The sequence below is a fragment of the Girardinichthys multiradiatus genome, chromosome X (genome assembly GCF_021462225.1).
Source record: "Girardinichthys multiradiatus isolate DD_20200921_A chromosome X, DD_fGirMul_XY1, whole genome shotgun sequence".
Classification (NCBI taxonomy): domain Eukaryota; kingdom Metazoa; phylum Chordata; class Actinopteri; order Cyprinodontiformes; family Goodeidae; genus Girardinichthys; species Girardinichthys multiradiatus.
In genome coordinates this window covers 29,706,412-29,726,612 of record NC_061817.1, presented here as the reverse complement: position 1 = coordinate 29,726,612, position 20,201 = coordinate 29,706,412, and the positions used below count along the sequence as shown (strand labels likewise).

Genomic DNA, 20,201 nt, shown 5'->3' with positions numbered 1-20,201 from the left:
GTTTCATGTGTGTCAGTGTAACCTTCAGTTCATAGACATGGTTTGGCGTGCATTTGAATCCAACTCATTCTTCTTCGCAAATCAGCTCAAGCTCAGTCAAATTGGATCGAGGGTGTCTGTGAACGTAATTTTTTTTAAAGAGTCTTGCCACAGAGTCTTGCCACAGAATGTTAAACACATTTTTGTCTAGACTTTGACTAGACCACTCTAAATCATGAATATCTTAGATCTAAAAAAACTATGTTGTAGCTCTAGCTGTGTGGACAGAGCTGTTGTCCTGCTGAAAGGTGAATTTCCACCTCAGTCACAAGTCTTTTGCAGCCTTCAACAGGTTTTCTTTCAGGATTACCCTGAATTTAGCTCAGTTTTCTCTGAAGCGCTTCTCAATCCTTGTTGAAGAAAGCCATCCCCACAGCATGATGCTTCTACTACCTTGTGTCACTGTGCAAGTAGTGTCTTCAGGGTGATGTGCAGTGTTAGTTTTTCACAACACAACATGTTTAGCATGTAGGGCAAAATGTTACATTTAGCTCTCATCTGACCAGAGCACCCTCATCCATGTGTTTCCCATAAGCCTACACTCAGACTTTAAACTAGATGTCTTTTGGCAAAGGTCTTCCTTTTTCCAATGTTCAATAAAGGTCAGATTTGTGAAGAGCACAAATAGTTATCCAACATGACTCTGGGTCTCTACAGCTCTTACAAAGTAACCATGGACCTCTAAGCTGCTTCTAGTTAAGGTTGGCTTCTCAGTTTAGATGAAATGCCACATCTTTGTAGGTTTGTAGTTGTGCCATACTCTTTCAATTATTTTAAATGACAGATTACACACCTGCCTGAAGTGACTGAGGAATCAGATTGCTGAATATCCATGCCAAACTGTTCAGATTTTTATTTGTAAAATAAAAATTTGAATAGCACAATTTGTCTTGTACTTTAAAGTGTGTAAATATTTAGTGTTAGTCTTTCACATTAAACCCTTATAAAAGTGAGAATACGGGGAGACATTTAAGGTGTGTGAATATTTTTGTAAGCCATTGTTATGTAATGCTGTGGATCCAGATGTGAGGTACAATAAAAAATATTTTCGCACTCTTTTCCCTCCTAACCATTTCAATACCTTCTGCGCCATGGCTTCTGTAGTATTCACTTACACCACCAGTTCCTGTGGAAATACATTTGGAGTGAGCTGTATTCATAAACTAGCATTGAAAATTATTAAGCAACTGCCCTAAAATACGTACATCAACTAAGCTGGACTAAGCTAAACCTATTTTATTTTAGAGTACATAAGTCTGTCATATTTTCTTTTTTCCTTTTTTTAAATAAACAGTGTCATTAATTTATATGCCTACCTCTCCTCTTGTCCCATCCCCACACAGCCGCTTGCTGATTAACGACCAGTTAATTACTTACCCAAATACGGAAATCCCCAAATATTTGGTTTGAAATCACGTTTAAAGCTGGCGTTGGAACAAATTTGAAATGTAATTTGTCAATTACATAATCACGTAATTTGTCTTCATTGATAATTACCCGAAAAGTTGCACTGAGCTCCTCGAACAGGTTTACTTTAATAACAGAACAAAAGATGACAGTCCAAGAAAGGTCCAGGATGAGGCTCTATGTTATGTTTCAAACACCTCAACTTAACACCCATTTCTCTCAGAAACTGTTTAATAGTTGGAACTTAACTTGTGGCACACATGGTCAGTGGAGAACAACAGACTGTGCTGTAAATGTTTCATTTATTATTTTTTGGGTGGCCAAATTTCTTCATAAGTGGAATGAAGGGCTGAAAAGATGGCAGTAAAACAGAACATGTTCATGAAAGAAGGAACAATTTTAATGAAATGTTTGGAAAGCTCTCAGCATAATTATATTAAATAAATTTGTTATTAGGATCTTACCATTTGACTAAGTTTTAAATAAATCAACTTTATACCAGTTTCCCTTTTTGAAATGTCAGAAGACCATGGAGCCTCAGGAGTGAAACATTTGGATGAGAGCGTAACGTTTAAAAAGGTCATTTACATAGATGAGTAAAAGAAGCACATTTATGTGGCCCATAGTAAATATCTCTGTGTTTAAGAACACATTTTGTCAGCAAAAATTTTTAGTAGTTTTTTTTTTCTAAATACTACAAAATGTGTCATTATCTGCTTCAGCAAAATGTTTCTCCTTCATCCAGCTTCTAACAAAAAATAAAAACCAAGTAAAATTATTGTAAACCTTCTTTGTTTGAGTCAAAATAATTTACATTCAATCAAAACCCGGCCTAGACAGAGAACTGGGACAACATGTCCTATGCTATTTTTACTTTAAATGACTTAGAAACTCGGCAGCTGTCTTATGAAAATTAAAATATTTTGGGTCTGGGCTAAAGCCGCCAATGTTTCAAGACTCTAAAAACGCCCCCAGTGAAGGTTACCTTCATACGTCAGGAAACTGCACCAAGAAGGCAGCTACCCATTTAAACTTGTTTAGTGATTAAAAGATTTAAAATAACTGTCACTGTGCCATTAAGGATGGCAAGGGAATTAAGAAAAGGAAACACATTGCTCAAAAAGTTATAGCAATTTTTAATGTGTGAGATTATTATCAAAACAAGATTATCACTGAATGGCTGCTTTTCTAAAGGAGCATTCTATAATTTTTGTAGTAGCAGAAAGATTTTAAAAAAAAACACCAAACTACTTCCTTTTTTTTAAATCATGCAGCTGTCAGCAAAGTTGAACAAATCTTTATTCAAAGCAAAATTCTCCAACTTGTTCTTTATTTTAATTTGTCAATTTGCATGAAACAGAGGCTTTTTTGCCCTCAGACTTAATCCAAAGCTGATGAAGCTGCTGAATCGTGTGTTTCCATGGCAATGTGAAACTCCAGAAATGACCAGTCTTTTAACATCATGCAGTTTAGTCACTGGTGAACTCTGTTTACTTTGACATGTGTGTGTGGGTTGTATGGTCAGGATTTCAAATACTGCCTGAGCTGCAAGCTCACTGCTGTGCACCTTCTGTGACTTCATTGTGCCAGAAAATAAGAGTGACCAACAATGTTATATACACTATCCCATACTGGAAATAAAGATTTAGCTTTTATATCAAAACATAGGGATAAAGATAAAGATAAAGGCAGAGCAGCCATCTACAGCTTAAAACAAATACACTTTTTTCCTGCCCTTTACAATTGATTTTAAGCATCCTTTCAGTGAATCAGATCAATGAAAATAATGCTACCACACAGGTCTCCCCTGGGGGGAGGTCACTGGTGGTGGAAAAGGTTTATAGATTTTACATGTCAATAAAAAGACTATTACTACAATGATGCAAACACAGGTTATTGCATGTAAAAGTCATCCATTTAAAATAAAGATCGAAATATGCAGATAGACCGAGTCTGTGACTGATTAGTTTGTTGCAAACTACAACAGGTTGTTTGAACACTATTTTATTTTAACAATCAGCTGAGAAGTAGAATGATTGCTTTTTAGGTTGTTTAATCTGGCAGGTTCATAAATAATGTTGAAACCCCCACTTAGGGATGGAATATCAATCTGATGGGTATTAGTCATTAAATTTCACTGAGAAGGTGAAGAAAAAAGTATTTCCTAACAATTTCAGAATCAGAATCAGCTTTATTGCCAAGTTCGTACAATAAACAAGGAATTAGACTCCGGTACACTTTGCTCTTTGGTTTTGTTTTTGTATTACAGAATATACAAATTTACAATGTAAAATATACACATATATAATAAAAAGTTGCATTTGCAACATCTGTATGTTGTTGTTTTGTTCTCTATTGAATGTTCAACAGAGAAACAGCCTGGGGGAAGAAACTGTCTCTGTGGCGGCTGGTTTTAGTGAACAGTGCTCTGTAGCGGCGCCCTGAAGGTAAAGCTCTAAACGGTTTATGTGCAGGGTGTGTGGGGTCTGCAGAGATTTTAGCAGCTCTTTTCCTGACCCTAGACCTGTATAAGTCCTGGATGGAGGGAAGGTCAGCCCTGATTATTCTCTCTGCAGTCCTGATTATTTGTTGCAGTCTGGACCTGTCCTGTTTTGTGAATGAGCCAAACCACACTGAGATGGATGAAGACAGGACAGATTGAATGATGGCAATGTAGAAGATGACCAACAGCTCCTGTGGAAGGTTGAACTTCTTGAGTTGCCTCAGGAAGTACAGTCTCTGCTGGGCCTTCCTTCGAACAGTGTCTATGTGCGAAGACCATCTCAGGTCCTCAGAGATGGTGGTTCCTAAGAACCTGAAGTGGTCCACGGCCGATACAGTGTTGTTGAGGATGGTGAGGGGGGTGGTGTTCTCCCAAAGTCCACCACCATTTCCACAGTCTTGAGTGGATTGACTTCAAGGTAGTTCTGACCGCACCAGTGTACCAGCCGATCCACCTGCTGTCTGTATGCAGACTCATCACCGTCCTGGATCAGACCAATAACAGTGGTGTCGTCTGCAAACTTAAGGAGTTTCACGGACGAGTCCGATGAGGTGCAGTCATTTGTGTACAGAGAGAAGAGGAGTGGGGATAGAACACACCCCTGGGGGGCACCAGTACTTATTGATCTGGTTCGGGAGAAGATGCTCCCCAGTCTCACCTGCTGCTGGCGGTCGGTCAGGAAGCTGTTGATCCACTGACAGGTGGAGGCTGGGACGTTGAGCTGGGTGAGCTTCTGGTGGAGGATGTCTGGTATGATGGTGTTGAAGGCCGAGCTGAAGTCTACAAACAGGATCCTGGCGTAGGTCCCTGGGTGGTCGAGGTGTTGCAGGATGAAGTGTAGACCTAAGTTAACAGCATCATCTGCCGACCTGTTTGCTCGGTAAGCAAACTGCAGGGGGTCCAGCAGGGGGCCTGTGATGTCTTTCAGATGCTTCAACACCAGCCGCTCAAAGGATTTCATGACCACAGACGTCAGGGCTACAGGCCTGTAGTCATTTCATCCTAGGATGGTGGGTTTCTTGGGCACTGGGATGATGGTGGATCGTTTGAGGCTGGAGGGGACCTCACATTTCTCCAGTGATTTGTTGAAGATCCTTGTGAAGATTGGAGCAAGTTGATTTACACAAAGAGAGAGCGAAGCTCCGAGGCTGCCATCGTCGGCGCCATCTTGGTTGAAAAAACAATTTGTATAAAACACTGCCGAATTTAACCTATTTGAGTTTAAATACATCCTAAAATTAAACCACTGAATAAGTTAAAAGGAAAAATAACATTTCCAACTTGTCCACATGTTTAAAAACAGTCTGCTTCTTTTGTTATGGATTTACCAATATGTAATCATTGAGTCACATGTTGGCTTTTCTAAAAGGACTTAAGCTATTGATGCTTAACAAGTAAAACCTAACTTATTTTTCAGGAAGCTGATGAATATACAGGGGCCTCTCATTAAATTTAAATATCATTAAACAGTTTATTTTAGTAATTTTATTCAAAAAGTGAAAGTCATATGCTATTTAGTATTATTACACACAAAGTAATATTCACTTTCTCTAAAATGATGACAAAAATTATTTTAAATGCAGAATTGTTATGTTATGGCCATGTTCTGGTCGACACACTGATGGGCTGGATCGGGGAGGACTGCTGCCCAATGTTCAGCAGACAGTCACCTGACTAAAGAAAAAGAAAAGGTCAATGCCAAAGAAGATGGCTATTCAGAGATCGCTGTTAAGTGGAAGGAAAAAGTGTGGTAAAAAATAAGCAACAGGGATAACTGCAGCTTTGAAATGTTTGTAAACCAGTGCCTATTACTGGTGGCGTAGAGGGGCTAAGCAAGCGACCAATTTACAGAGCTCTTACTCCTCGATGCAGGCTGTCACGGGTTCGACTCCAGGCCCGTCAACGTTTAATGCATCCCCCTCTCTCTCCACATTATTTTCTGTCTACCTACGTTCGGAAAATGTGAACAATAAAGGTTGCTAGTGCCTAAAAAACAAAAAAATAAAAAAGAAGTTATATATGTTGTAGTGTTCCATATATGGTGATCCCAAACTCACGTACTCAATTCAAATTAATTAAAAAATTATATGAAATAAAAAGCTTTGTGGGGATATTGATTTCCAGAAGGCCTGCCCACAATGCCAAAAAGTATTACCTGCTTTCATGAACATGGTGTGACTGTGCTGGACTGACCAACAAACTGGCCGGACCCTTTGGTCTATGGCCAACAGGAAGATAAATGAAGCCACAGCCAACAATGCAGACAAGCTGAAGGCTGCTATTAAAGCAACCTGGGCTTCTTTAACACCTCAGCAGAGCCACAGGTTGATCACCGCCTTGCTGCATTGATGCAAAAATACCTGCAAAAGGAGCTTTAACTGAGTATTAAGCAATAAACTGTACAGCACATGGGTATATAATTGAGTAGAGAAACATTTCTGTGTTGAACCTCCTTCTTATAATGTCAGAGAAACTGAACTTTGAGTTTTAAATAGCTTTATTGTAAACCATAATTACCAAAAACAGCTGAAAAAGCACTTGAAATATATCTGTTTCATTTTTTTATTAAGTTACTAAAATAAAAAAACATTTTCACATTTAACTGTATACATGTAAAGTATTTCAGAAACCGCAAAACAAATTCACCTTTCATTGCCAAAGTACATTGGTTGCTCATCAGAACCAGAGGTCACAGAGAAGTAAAAATGTGTTACAAAGAAATACTAAAATGTATTTAATACAAAGGTACAGGGGTTATTATGCCATAAAACTAAAGAGCATGATATCACACTTTTGAATGAGATTTAGTGGAAGCAGAGTGCCTGTTAAAGGCCAAGTGCATTGCTGTGTGTGACTATGCGTTTTTGTTTTTTGCTCATTTCAGCTACATTTGACAACAGTACAACGGAGAGCAAGAGAAAGAATATGTCAGGAAAAAATGGAATAATGACAAATGAAACAGACTCTGATGTATTGGAGAGACAGAAGAAAATGACCTCAACTCAGATTCCATTACCTAGCAAATAACAAAAACAACAATTGGGTCATGAAGTATCTTGTGTTTTCTGGAGTGAAGGCAACAGCTGCTAATACAAGGCGAGAAATTATTGCTGCTGAGATCTGGTCATACTAGTCTTCCTAATTAGGAAGCCATATGTCAAATTAAAAGTTTATGGTCTTACTAAGCTTCCACTCCGGCTTGTGATCTTAAAGCTAAATAAAAAGACACATCATGGTCCATGTCTGGTCCCTTGCACTCCTTAACGTGTGCTCACTTACTCCCTATAAATACATAGGGTGCTGTTGCCAAGGTAACAACTCTGTGGGGAGTTAAGCCACATGAATTTCAGACGATGCAGAAACGGAGGTTGAAGTGAGGTGTGCTGGTTGTGGGAGTGTTAGAAATTCAGTCTCATTTTAACCGATGATTTCTGTCAGTAAACAGTCTTAATACAGAGCACTCCATAGACTGGCCTCCAATTACTGGGGGTTCAGAAAATGTCCTTCCCCATTAACTGGATTTCTCGCCCAAAACTGTACAAAATGTCCAAACCTTTAGGGATTACTGTAATTACAGAATTGACAAGTGCAATATATGCTAACTACTCTGACGTGCGAACGACTTCACTCTTCCGTTTTTCGTTGGGTCGCCGCGCTAAAACGCAGGAGTAAAACACACGACTTTAGTCCAGGCCCGTTGACCTTCCTTATGTCTTTCATACCTTTCTTGTCAGTTCACTGTAAAAATAAAAGGCCACTAGTTGCAAAAAACAGTTTTACATTGAAGGTAGAACATGTTCTACTAGTTTTAGACATTTATCACCATGAATAAAGTATTTTAAATATTAGTCTGCCCTCTAGCGACAACAGTGGGGAATTGCAGGCGTATTTAATTTTATGGATTTAGGAATTTAAAATTTAGGAAAATAAATGCCAACATTTCTGACAAGTGTGACAAATTCTTTTGTTAATATTTCTATGAAGAAATAATTCTCCAATACATTAATCTTTTAATTATATAAATGAGACCACAAAAAGTGTACAATAGAGATTCTCTTTATTATAGTGCATTTATCCGGTGTTACAGGACAAGTTTTTTTTTTTTAAAAAGCATAAAAATGAGAGAAAGAAATATATGAATACAAGTCTTTCGTACAGAAATGATACTGCAAATTAAAGCTTCACATCTGACCAAAAGGATGATAAAAGACATCAATTTAAAATACTTTAATACAATTTATTTCCATCTATTGTTTCAACTTGACTAAACCGTTGTAAGATATAATGTGAGATAAGTACAAAGATTTTTCATTTCATCACACTTTAAAATAAACGCAAAAATCTAAATGTCCAGTTGTAGAAAAAAAAAAAAGAGAACCTGAAGCTCCCTTCTGAGGTCAGTGTAACATAACTGTGCAGTCATCCTCACTCAGTGTGTACTGTTCAAGGTTGGTTTTATTTCTCATAGCAGAAGACTTAGGGGAAAATAGGTGCGACTACTCGGGTTAAACTAACTTGCACATTCAACTATCTGCTGGTGTAGAGCGATGGAGATTGTTACTGCCTGCGAGTTCATTACCATGGCTGAGAGATAAACAGCTGTCATCACACAAGTCTGTATTGTGCAAGCTGATGTGGTTGTAAAATATGATCAAACCGCTTCTTGTAAATAAACAGAGGAAATACTCTGCCCTGAAGCAAGAAGCCTGAAGCACTAAATATATATTTGTAAGGCTGATTTAACATGTACCATCAAACACAGCTGTAACAAAAAACTTAAGAAAAGGAACTTGCAAACAACCTGCTGCAGAAAAATCCAAAACAGAATACAATGAGACCTTTCTGCAACCAACGTGGTCCCAAGAGGATTTTACTCAAGAGGACAGCACACCTTTCAGCTCAGACTAAGATAAACCTGGCCATAACACAGATAAACAACAACAATAATAGAATAGTTAAAAACAGCAGAACCCAAACAATAAACTACTGTACTTACAAGAGCAAATGAAGTCTACTTCTAAATAAAAAGCCAGAGTGGGAGCAAGTTGTCATAGCAGTTGGCTCTGTGGAGCTGAAACCCACGCTGGGCTCAAGAATACAAACCATGCAATAGTTAACACTCCTCCATATTTGTAAACATGCGCTGCAACATTTATTGCCGTTACCAGATCCAGTCTCAGTGGACACTTCGATCATTTACACAGGACAACCAATAAGATTTATTCTAAAGACAAATGATGTCCAAAGCAATATTTAAATTCAGACCCGTGACTGAACTGAATGGAAGAAGTTACCACCACTGGAATATTTCCACATAAATTGACCTTGAGTACAATTACATTCTGATCACTAGGAATCCGCAGTATAATCAGATAAAAGGTAAAACTAAAGGTGCTTTATCTATTTGATCGTAAAACCATAACAACACTTAAAATTCGTTGTCAACCTCAACTGTTCCAGGTTGTCAGATGTTATAGAGTGCATCTGTGTGAGGAAAACTGATATTAAACGCCTCTTGTGTCCCAGCAAATGTAAAGACTGAGCTGTACCCATTTGGTTTTTTTTTTTGTAGACATTCTTTTAAGAGGACAGAGCACTCAGCATCGTGCGTTGCTTTTACCTTTGCGAATACCAGCAGCCTGTGGGTGTGCTGGCACTGGAGGAATGAAAGGTGACTGAGAGCTAACTGTGTTCAAGGCACAGCAGGACTGCTCCCACTTAGCTCGCACGAACACATTCATTCATTCAAAAATACTTATACAAACACATACATACAGTACACTGATGTTGGGGCGCACTGGCCAAAGCTCCAAAATAAAATTTAAAGGAAACCAGGGAAAATGGAGAGTAAAGAAGTACATCTAAACCCAGTGCAGCCTCCCACGAACACTGCAGGCAGAGCTGACAGATGCAGACGTTGATCACTTTACGTTCCTCAGCTGGCTTGAAAGCCAGTCCAGACCCTCGTACAGCCCATCTCCACTAGTGGCGCATGTGGCCTGGATATACCAGTTACGGTGACGGAGCGAGTGAAGGCTCAGCTTGTCAGTGATCTCAGCTGCATTCATGGCGTTCGGCAGGTCCTAGAAAGTAAAAAAAGAGAACATAAAAACAAACATACACAGACAACAGGATCAGATTTTCACAAGTGGGTTTAAGGGCTAATTTTTAAATTTAGGTTGGATTTATTGCAACCAGAAGTGAACAGAGAGAAGTGGAAGCATGTGATGAACCAAGTGTCAAATGTGATTAGACTAGGACAAAAGATTTCTGCACAACTGAATTCACTGGCATTTTTGTATAAGCTAGTCAACATGAAACCCTGTTATCATAACGGATTAATAACGTGGCAAGCCAAACCAACTTCCTTGGAAAAGCCCTGTAAAAACAGCAGGTCCTAACTAAAGTGCGGAACAACAAACATTATTAAAATAGATGAGCAAAACATTAGGTTTAAAAAAATTAAAATTATTAAAAATAAAAATAAAACCCAAATAAAAGTAGCAACTAAAATAAAAATCAGGCATTAACAGGAACAAATAAAATAAAATCAACAGCTTATACCGAGTCAAACGCCAAGGAGACGTGGTGGGTCTTAAAAGCAGATTTAAAAATGGCTACTGAAGAGGCTATTTCATTCGCTTCGGCAAAACGTTCCAAAGTTTGGGAGCTGTAACGGCGAAAACCAGATCTTCCCTGAGCTTTTGCCGAGTCCTCAGCACCTCCAGCAACAGCTGAACTGAGTGACCGAGAAGGGGAATGCAGGTGCAATAGCTCAGAGAGGTGTGGAGGGGCAAGACCATTTAAAGCCTTGAAAAACAAATAAAAGATTTTTAAAATGAAGTAAAATGGAATGGCAACCAGTACAGAGAGGATAAAACAGGAGTAATATGCTCTCTCCTGAGTGTTCCAGTTAAAAGCCATGCACCAGCGCTTTGCACCAACAAAAGACGTGATAAGGATGACTTACAAACTCCAAGGTACAATGTTACAGTAATCCAAAAGAGTTGTAATAAAGGCATAGATAACTGTTTAAAAACAAAATCATCTTTCAACATAAAACCTTTAATATTAGCCAAATGCCTCAGGTGGAAAAAGCTGGATTTTACTACTGCACTGATCTGCCCATCCAGTCTAAAATCATTATCCATTGGTCTGTGCATAATTAGTCTAATTGTTTTGCACCTCTTAATCACCACCCCAGAATAATCATTACCCGCAACATTTTCATTGTAAAGTGAGTCCGTGTATGAAGTGTAATCAGGAAGCAAACCTCTATGGATGACCAGGTTAGAAACGTACCTGCTTATTAGCAAACACAAGCAGCACGGCATCCCTCAGCTCATCTTCAGCCAGCATTCGCATGAGTTCCTCCTTCGCTTCACCCACTCGCTCCCTGTCGTTACTGTCCACTACAAAGATAAGGCCTTAAAAAGCAAAAAGACAAAAGGGTTCATATGATGGAGGCAAACAAAAATCTTCAAATTTAAAGGAAGATTTAGCAATAAGAGGACTAATGCTTAGGTGACAGAGTGGAAACATCACATTTCTCACCTTGTGTGTTCTGGAAATAATGCCTCCAGAGTGGTCTGATCTTGTCCTGGCCACCGACATCCCAAACCGTAAAACTGATGTTCTTGAATTCTACAGTCTCAACATTAAAACCTTAGAACAAAACGGAAAAAAACTATTCATAACCAATGCCAGGTGTAGGTGTCAAATTACAAAGACCTTGTAATGATGCAGGCAAAAACTCACCAATGGTGGGAATAGTGGTAACAATTTCTCCCAGTTTGAGCTTGTACAGGATGGTGGTCTTACCAGCGGCGTCTAGTCCTACCATCAGAATCCGCATCTCTTTCTTCCCAAACAGTCCCCTAAAGAGACTGGAAAGGTTCCCCATCTTGGCTTACCTGCAGGGATGCACACAACTGAAGTGTGAAGTCTGGTACTAAACAAAAACCTTACAGGTCCTTTCTATCTGTAGAGTTTAAACCTAAACACAACATCCTCTGACCCAAATTCATGTTTCGTATTTTTATAGAAGTTCAGAGATGGTCTACTTGTTGCTTCCTGAATTTATTTTGTGCATCAATGAAACTGCAAAAACACACTTCTGTCATTCGCTCAACTTCCTTGTAGTTCACCCGTTTTTAACAAAACAGGAAAAGAATTTGCCCAAAAAGCCTTTATTTGAAAAGTAAAAAAGAAAAACACAGTTATACATATGCCTCTGGTAAACCACTTAATGTTGACTTTGAAACTACTGAAGGACTAACTTGCTAATAAATGAGCTTTGCCGTGTTCAGTCTGAAGGTGGCATAAAATGAGAAATGTTTAATTTATCAAATTACTGAAATTATTTTTTTGCTTATGCTCTACAAGTCAGAGCAACGGTATATTATGTCGTAGGCATTACCTATAAAGACACATCAGTGGCTAGAGTAGTCGTCTTGCAATCAGAAGGTTGTGGGATTGATTCCAGCTTCCCCATCACATGTCAATGTGCCTCTGGGCAAGGCACGTGTCCCCAAGTTGCCTATCAATCTGCATATCAGTGTATAAACATGTGCGATTGGGTGAATGTGCATCTAGTTTAAAGAGTTTTGAGCAGTTAGTATGACTGGAAAAGCGCTTTCTAAATTCAAACCTGCGCTGCATCACTATCACTGTTACATGCCCAAACAAATACCACATGTTGCTGTGACTTGAAGGTTACACACACAAAGTTTGTGGACAAATAAGGGAAAGCATGCCTAAGCTTGCTTTGTGCAGCTGCATGTTACGTTTCTTGTAACAAGGACCACAAAGGCAATGGAAGCACATTCCTTGAAAACGTGCCACAGCTTTGCCTATAGACAGCCTAGAATGAGCGCCGAGTTTCCAGTTTCATTAAAGAGAAAAATACTCCCCAGTCTGGTTGCCAAAGACAGGATTTGATGTGACATTCTGCTACCAATTGTATTAGCTGGTTAGAATTGTCAAGACTCAGAAATAATTCATATTTGGCAGAAAAATTTGATCTTTTTAAAACTCAAACTGTGTCCAGGTACAAAAGTGAACTTATAATTGAGAACATTTTGAAGAACCATAAAACCACAACTTTAACACCTACACTTAATTTTGTACCGAGACAGACAAAAATCACACAGAATGCAAGATTTTAAGCTATCTCTTGTTACATGTGAAAATAAATAAGTGAAAACATATTTACAAGTCCTCTTCAGGTTGGAGGGGAGTTCCTGCCTCAAGTGGAGGAGTTTAAGTATCTCGGGGTCTTGTTCACGAGTGGGGGAAGAATGGAGCGGGAAATCGACAGACGGATCGGTGCGGCTGCCACAGTAATGGGGGCGCTATGCCGGTCCGTTGTGGTGAAGAGAGAACTGAGCCGAAAAGCAAAGCTCTCAATTTACCGGTCGGTCTACGTTCCTACCCTCACCTATGGCCATGAACTTTGGGTCATGACCGAAAGAACGAGATCCCGGATACAAGCGGCTGAAATGAGCTTCCTCCGTAGGGTGGCCGGGCACTCCCTTAGAGATAGGGTGAGGAGCTCGGCCATCCAGGAGGGGCTCAGAGTAGAGCCGCTGCTCCTCCACATCAAGAGGAGCCAGTTGAGGTGGCTCGGGCATCTATACCGGATGCCTCCTGGACGCCTTCCTCGGGAGGTGTTCCAGGCACGTCCCACCGGGAGGAGGCCCAGGGGGCGGCCCAGGACACGCTGGAGGGACTATGTCTCTCGGCTGGCCTGGGAACGCCTTGGGCTCCCCCTGGAGGAGCTGGAGGAGGTGTCTGGAGAGAGGGACGTCTGGGCGTCTCTGCTGAGTCTGCTGCCCCCGCGACCCGGTCCCGGATAAGCGGAAGACGACAAGTACGAGTACAAGTATATACAAGTATTAATTGAAAACTCCCAAAAGCTGTATTTATCCAAAATTGGTCAAATCTACACCTATACTATATAGTATAGATAGTATACCATCTATACTATACTGGAAGCAGCTCAGTCTCACTGTCTCAGAGAAAAACCATTTGTTTTCATAACCTGTTGTGCTCTTTAAAAGCATGCAAAATTATTAATATTAAGGACACACAATATATCTGCATTAACATCAGATTTTACCGATATATAAAAGTCGTCCGATAGTAACAGACAACATTTCTTGTCTGTTACTATCGGATGGGGGGCCGGGGGGGTTGGCCATGTGGTATTTTGTTTTGGCATCTGACACAGATAGCAGTGCAGCCCAGAATTGTGGGGTGTTTAAACTGAAGCAGAGAAGCAATGCAGCAATGTGGCCGTTTTTCTCACTGCATCCAAAGAGTAGGGAAGTATATCTAATATCTGTAAATATCGATCATCAGCTATAACAGAAATATTACAATGGATATTGATATTGGCCCAAATACTCATTTCAGTGCATCCCTAAATAGGAAGCAACACTGATTGACAATCAGTTTCACAGTTGTTGTTCAAATGAAATAGACAACAGGGGGAAATCTTTGGTGATTAGCAAGAAACACTCAATAAAGGAGTGGTTCTGCAGGTGGGGACCACAGACCACTTCTCGGTACCTATGCTTTCTGGCTGATGTTTTGGTCACTTTTGATGGTGCTTTCACACTCGTGGTAGCATGAGACGGACTCTACAACCCACACAAGTGGCTCAGGTAGTGCAGCTCATCCAGGATGGCACATCAATGCGAGCTGTGGCAAGAAGGTTTGCTGTGTCTGTCAGCGTAGTGTCCAGAGCCTGGAGGCGCTACCAGGAGACAGACCACTACACCAGGAGACGTGGAGGAGGCCGTAGGAGGGCAACAACCCAGCAGCAGGACCGCTACCTCCATCTTTGTGTAAGGAGGAACAGGAGAAGCACTGGGGCGCAACAAGCAAACCCACCCCAGCCCGCGGCCTCTCCCTGTGGGCCACCAGGATTGGCAAATTCGCCACTGGCGCCCTGTCCTCTTCATAGATGAAAGCAGGTTCACACTGAGTACATGTGACAGACATGACAGAGTCTGGAGACACCGTGGAGAGCGATCTGCTGCCTGCAACATCCTTTAGCATGACCGGTTTGGCAGGGGGTCAGTAATGGTGTGGGGTGGCATTTCTTTGGAGGGCCGCATGGCCCTTCATGTGCTCACCAGAGGTAGCCTGACTACCATTAGGTACCGAGATGAGATCCTCAGACCCTTTGTGAGACCATATGCTGGTGCGGTTGGGCCTGGGTTCCTCCTAATGCAGGACAATACTAGACCTCATGTGGCTGGAGTGTGTCAGCAGTTCCTGCAAGATGAAGACATTGAAGCTATGGACTGGCCCGCCCGTTCCCCAGACCTGAATCCGATTGAGCACATCTGGGACATCATGTCTCGCTCCATCCACCAACGTCACGTTGCACCACAGACTGTCCAGCAGTTGGTGGATGTTGTAGTCCAGGTCTGGGAGGAGATCCCTCAGGAGACCATCCGTCGTATCATCAGGAGCATGCCCAGGCATTGTAGGGAGGTCATAGAGGCACGTGGAGGTCACACACAATACTGAGCCTCATTTTGACTTGTTTTAAGGACACGACATCAAAGTTGGATCAGCCTCTAATGTGTTTTTCCAATTTAATTTTGTGTGTGACTCCAAATCCAGGCCTCCATTGATTAATAAATTTGATTTCCATTGATAATTTTTGTGTGATTTTGTTGTCAGCACATTCAACTTTGTACAGAACAAAGTATTCAATGAGAATATTTCATTCATTCAGATCTAGGACGTGTTATTTGTGCGTTCCCTTTATTTTTTTGAGCAGTGTATGTTTCATTTGGTCAGCCAATGTAGGCTTCAAGCCAATAGCAAGCAAGAACTTCTATGTGATAGACAGTAGGCTGACCATCCTAAGTTGTAAAATGAGTTGGACAGCATGCAAGCTCTAAGAAGCAACAGGCCTGACTCATCTATGTTAAAAAACACTAATCAAGATGAGAGTGCCCTGAGGTTTGCAAAATGTAAGGTTAGAATGAAAGGTACAGTCACACTGGCAGCCAAATGAATCAGTAGCACAAAAAAACTATTTTACTAATCCAATAAACCCCTCTAGCGAGCTGAAGGGCCGGAGGGGGTCTGGTTTGGGGACCAGTGGATTTCGTCTCTTCTTTTTGCAGATGACGTGGTCCTGCTGGCCCCCTCTAGCCAAGACCTACAGCATGCGCTGTGGCGGTTCGCAGCCGAGTGTGAAGCGGCTGGGATGAGGATCAGCTCCTCCAAGTCCGAGGCCATGGTACTCGACCGGAAAAGGGTGGCTTGTCCTCTTCAGGTTGGAGGGGAGTTCCTGCCTCAAGTGGAGGAGTTTAAGTATCTCGGGGTCTTGTTCATGAGTGAGGGAAGAATGGAGCGGGAGATCGACAGACGGATCGGTGCGGCTGCCACAGTAATGGGGGCGCTATGCCGGTCCATTGTGGTGAAGAGAGAGCTGAGCCGAAAAGTAAAGCTCTCAATTTACTGGTCGGTCTACGTTCCTACCCTCACCTATGGCCATGAACTTTGGGTCATGACCGAAAGAACGAGATCACGGATACAAGCGGCTGAAATGAGCTTCCTCCGTAGGGTGGCCTGGCACTCCCTTAGAGATAGGGTGAGGAGCTCGGCCATCCGGGAGGGGCTCGGAGTAGAGCCGTTGCTCCTCCACATTGAGAGGAGCCAGTTGAGGTGGCTCGGGCATCTATACCGGATGCCTCCTGGACGCCTTCCTCGGGAGGTGTTCCAGGCACGTCCCACCGGGAGGAGGCCCAGGGGACGGCCCCGGACACGCTGGAGGGACTTTGTCTCTCGGCTGGCCAGGGAACGCCTTGGGCTCCCCCTGGAGGAGCTGGAGGAGGTGTCTGGAGAGAGGGACGTCTGGGCGTCTCTGCTGAGTCTGCTGCCCCCGCGACCCGGTCCTGGATAAGCGGAAGACGACGAACGAACGAACGAACATTTTTATTTAACAAAAATGTGTTCAGCCAAAGATGCAGCATCCAGAAAGTCTTTAAACAAAGAAACACTTTTAAAGATCCTAAAAGCAATGTTTAGAGTGTCATAAACAGGGGCGGGCAACATGGACTTAAATCTAATCACGATATTCTGTGATTTTATGGTGATAACGATAAAAGTGAAAAAAAAAAAAAAACTATTTATTTGCAGTATTTTTTTTAGGTGACTGTATGGCTATGACTACATAGCCCCATAAGCACAAATAAAAGCTTTTGAAAAACATACCCATTTGAAAATCGCTTCTTCAGGACACCAGTTACATAAAGAAGTGTGATTTTTATCACCAAACTGCACACAGTAACTGCAATATATTTAATCATATTTTTGAATTTAACAATATTTACTGATGCACTCATGGAACAAATAGTGGAGAGATTTGTAAACAATAATTCTGACAATCTAGTGAGTTGTTGGGAGTTTCCAAAACATCCATAATTAGAATTTATTGTTGTCACGATAAATCAAAATTCTTATCACGATAAGAAATGTTTAACAATATAAGATGCCAACCCCTAGTCCAATCGAGACTGAACCACTTTCTGTTTCAAGAAAGGCATCTGTCTTAGAATCAAAGGAAAATGGCACAGTTGCTGTTTAGAAATTTGCCATTTCTGTCTGCGCTTATTTAATGCATTTTTAAACAGTTATCTTTTAGAGAAACACATTTTAAAATAGTTTTGAAAATGTTCACTGTGGTGTAAACTTGTGGTTTACGTATGGATGCAATGAACAAGCTGATGTTTGAAGCTAAAACTTGGGAGGAACTGCACTTAATAAATTATCAATTTGCCTTCACTTATTCATACATTATTACACTAAATACTCAACTTAAAAAAAAAACCTAAGGAACCAAATTCATAGGTAACAAATATAATACTGTCTTTTGCAACTTTTGTAGTACACTTGTAACTTTAGGCTAGACTATATTTTAAGAAATTTACGGTTAAAATGACAGTTAACGAATGTTAGCTTGTTAGGTTACAATGATTCATAGCCGATAACTGCCCAAAGCTTTATGAGCTTCAGAAAAATATAACAGAAGCTGATGGATCCACGAAAAACTGTCAGAAACGAGGCGATATTCAAGTGTTAAATTTATGTATAAAAACACACCAAGCCACTCACTCCTGATGAAGTTAAAGAAGGAGCTAACGAACTTGAAGTGTCTGGCTTCGACGCCTTAATAAAACCAGCCGTTATCCTAAAAACGTTTAAAACCGCATGTCTTTACCTGTAGGTTGATTGAAAATAGCTCAATAACCGCGAGTGTTTAAGTATTTGACAGTTTTACCTTGCAGACGTTTCTCGATGTTTCTTCTGTTACTGCTCAACAGGAAAATGGCGATTTCCGGTCGTCGTCGTCCTCCCCCGCTTCATCTCCCTCTTCTATGTATTTGTCGGCAGACCCAAACATTAAAATACAATTTTAGCGCCATCAAGAGGTGTGGAGCGGGACTGATGCAAATTTCTTTCTACGTTTAGTTGTAGGTTTCTTCATATTTCACTGCATACTTAAAATTGTGGAACGTCTTTACAGTAGTTTTTATGAAGTTAATATCTGCGTATTCTTATTTCTTTGGATGCCTGTTTATATCTGGTAAACAGACATCCGATGTCCTCTGAGTAAAATACCCTTTTTTAATGTATTGAACCAATCTGTCTCGCTGTAGAAATTATATGTGTTACAAGATGTCTGTGGACACCCAGTATTTTGGAAACCAGATGCATCTGAGGACTATTTATTTATTCATCTGTCTATCTATCATCTATCTTTCATGGCTCCACAGTGATGCATTTATATACTGTTGTCTTGCAGCATGAAGTTCCTTGTTTCGAATCCCAGGCAGGGCTTACATGTTCTCCCGATGCTTGCTTGGATTCTCTCCAGGTACTTTAGTTTCTTCCCTCAGTAAAAGTTGTATGTTAATTGTGTAATTTTTAATTTGCCCTTATATCTGAGTGTATGCGTATGGCCCATTAATGGACTGGGGACCTGTGCAGGGTGTATCCCATTCAGCAATTGACTACTGCAGATAGGCACAAGCCTCCCTACAACCCCATAAGGGCAAGCAAGTAAAGAAAATAGATGGATATTTACTTAATTTTTGTATTATTCATTCCAATGCCAACATATTGTTACACGTGCAACTATAACACACTGTAAGTGTGTCAGGTTATATACGGCAACCTGTGGTAGGTTAAAAAAAACATGTTTGGTAGAGTTAGAACAAAAAAAAGATTAACTTTGTTCATTTTTGACAAACTTGTAATTCTTTTCAATTCGTTTATGAGATCTAACTATTTTTATTTTCCTCTAAGTTTAGACTATTCTTTAATTCTCCCAATTTTAAAAAGCAATGTATATGTATATGACAAATTCATATCAGTTATCTTAATCTTTCAACCCATGTATGGTATTATTATCATCATTAGCAAGGATAATGTCCACTATGTAATGAAAAAACACATGGTATGTTTGAACCAAATTGAACAAATGTTTTAAGAAAGTATAAAAAAGTATATAAATCTGCTAGGTGACTACAGGTCCTTCTCAAAATATTAGCATATTGTGATAAAGTTCATTATTTTCCATAATGTCATGATGAAATTTAACATTCATATATTTTAGATTCATTGCACACTAACTGAAATATTTCAGGTCTTTTATTGTCTTAATACGGATGATTTTGGCATACAGCTCATGAAAACCCAAAATTCCTATCTCACAAAATTAGCATATCATTAAAAGGGTCTCTAAACGAGCTATGAACCTAATCATCTGAATCAACGAGTTAACTCTAAACACCTGCAAAAGATTCCTGAGACCTTTAAAACTCCCAGCCTGGTTCATCAGTCAAAACCCCAATCATGGGTAAGACTGCCGACCTGACTGCTGTCCAGAAGGCCACTATTGACACCCTCAAGCAAGAGGGTAAGACACAGAAAGACATTTCTGAACGAATAGGCTGTTCCCAGAGTGCTGTATCAAGACACCTCAGTGGGAAGTCTGTGGGAAGGAAAACGTGTGGCAGAAAACGCTGCACAACGAGAAGAGGTGACCGGACCCTGAGGAAGATTGTGGAGAAGGGCCGATTCCAGACCTTGGGGGACCTGCAGAAGCAGTGGACTGAGTCTGAAGTAGAAACATCCAGAGCCACCGTGCACAGGCGTGTGCAGGAAATGGGCTACAGGTGCCGCATTCCCCAGGTCAAGCCACTTTTGAACCAGAAACAGC

General features: G+C 40.7%; 1 protein-coding gene across 2 annotated transcripts; it reads right to left on the bottom strand.

The window, feature by feature from the left end:
* Positions 1–7,989: 7,989 nt before the first annotated feature.
* Positions 7,990–18,410, bottom strand: LOC124863162 (ADP-ribosylation factor 1-like). Of its 2 annotated transcripts, none has more exons than XM_047357425.1 (5): positions 18,258–18,410; positions 11,708–11,862; positions 11,504–11,614; positions 11,252–11,376; positions 7,990–10,032 (listed from the first exon to the last, which is right to left on the bottom strand). In XM_047357425.1, the coding sequence occupies exons 2-5, from the start codon at positions 11,850–11,852 to the stop codon at positions 9,871–9,873; spliced, it is 543 nt and encodes a 180-aa protein (XP_047213381.1). In that variant the 5' UTR covers positions 11,853–11,862; positions 18,258–18,410; the 3' UTR covers positions 7,990–9,870. The 2 variants fall into 2 exon arrangements, with proteins under 2 accessions (XP_047213381.1, XP_047213382.1); XM_047357426.1 differs by lacking the exon at positions 18,258–18,410 and adding an exon at positions 12,369–13,141.
* Between the last annotated feature and the right edge of the window lie 1,791 nt (positions 18,411–20,201).

Coding starts and splice junctions, on each gene's coding strand:
- LOC124863162 (XM_047357425.1), bottom strand. CDS start 11,852: ATGGGGAACCTTTCCAGTCTCTTTAGGGGACTGTTTGGGAAGAAAGAG. Junction 11,377..11,503: donor TTATTTCCAGAACACACAAG/GTGAGAAATGTG, acceptor TTGCTTTTTAAG/GCCTTATCTTTGTAGTGGAC. Junction 10,033..11,251: donor TTGTGTTTGCTAATAAGCAG/GTACGTTTCTAA, acceptor TTTACTTTCTAG/GACCTGCCGAACGCCATGAA.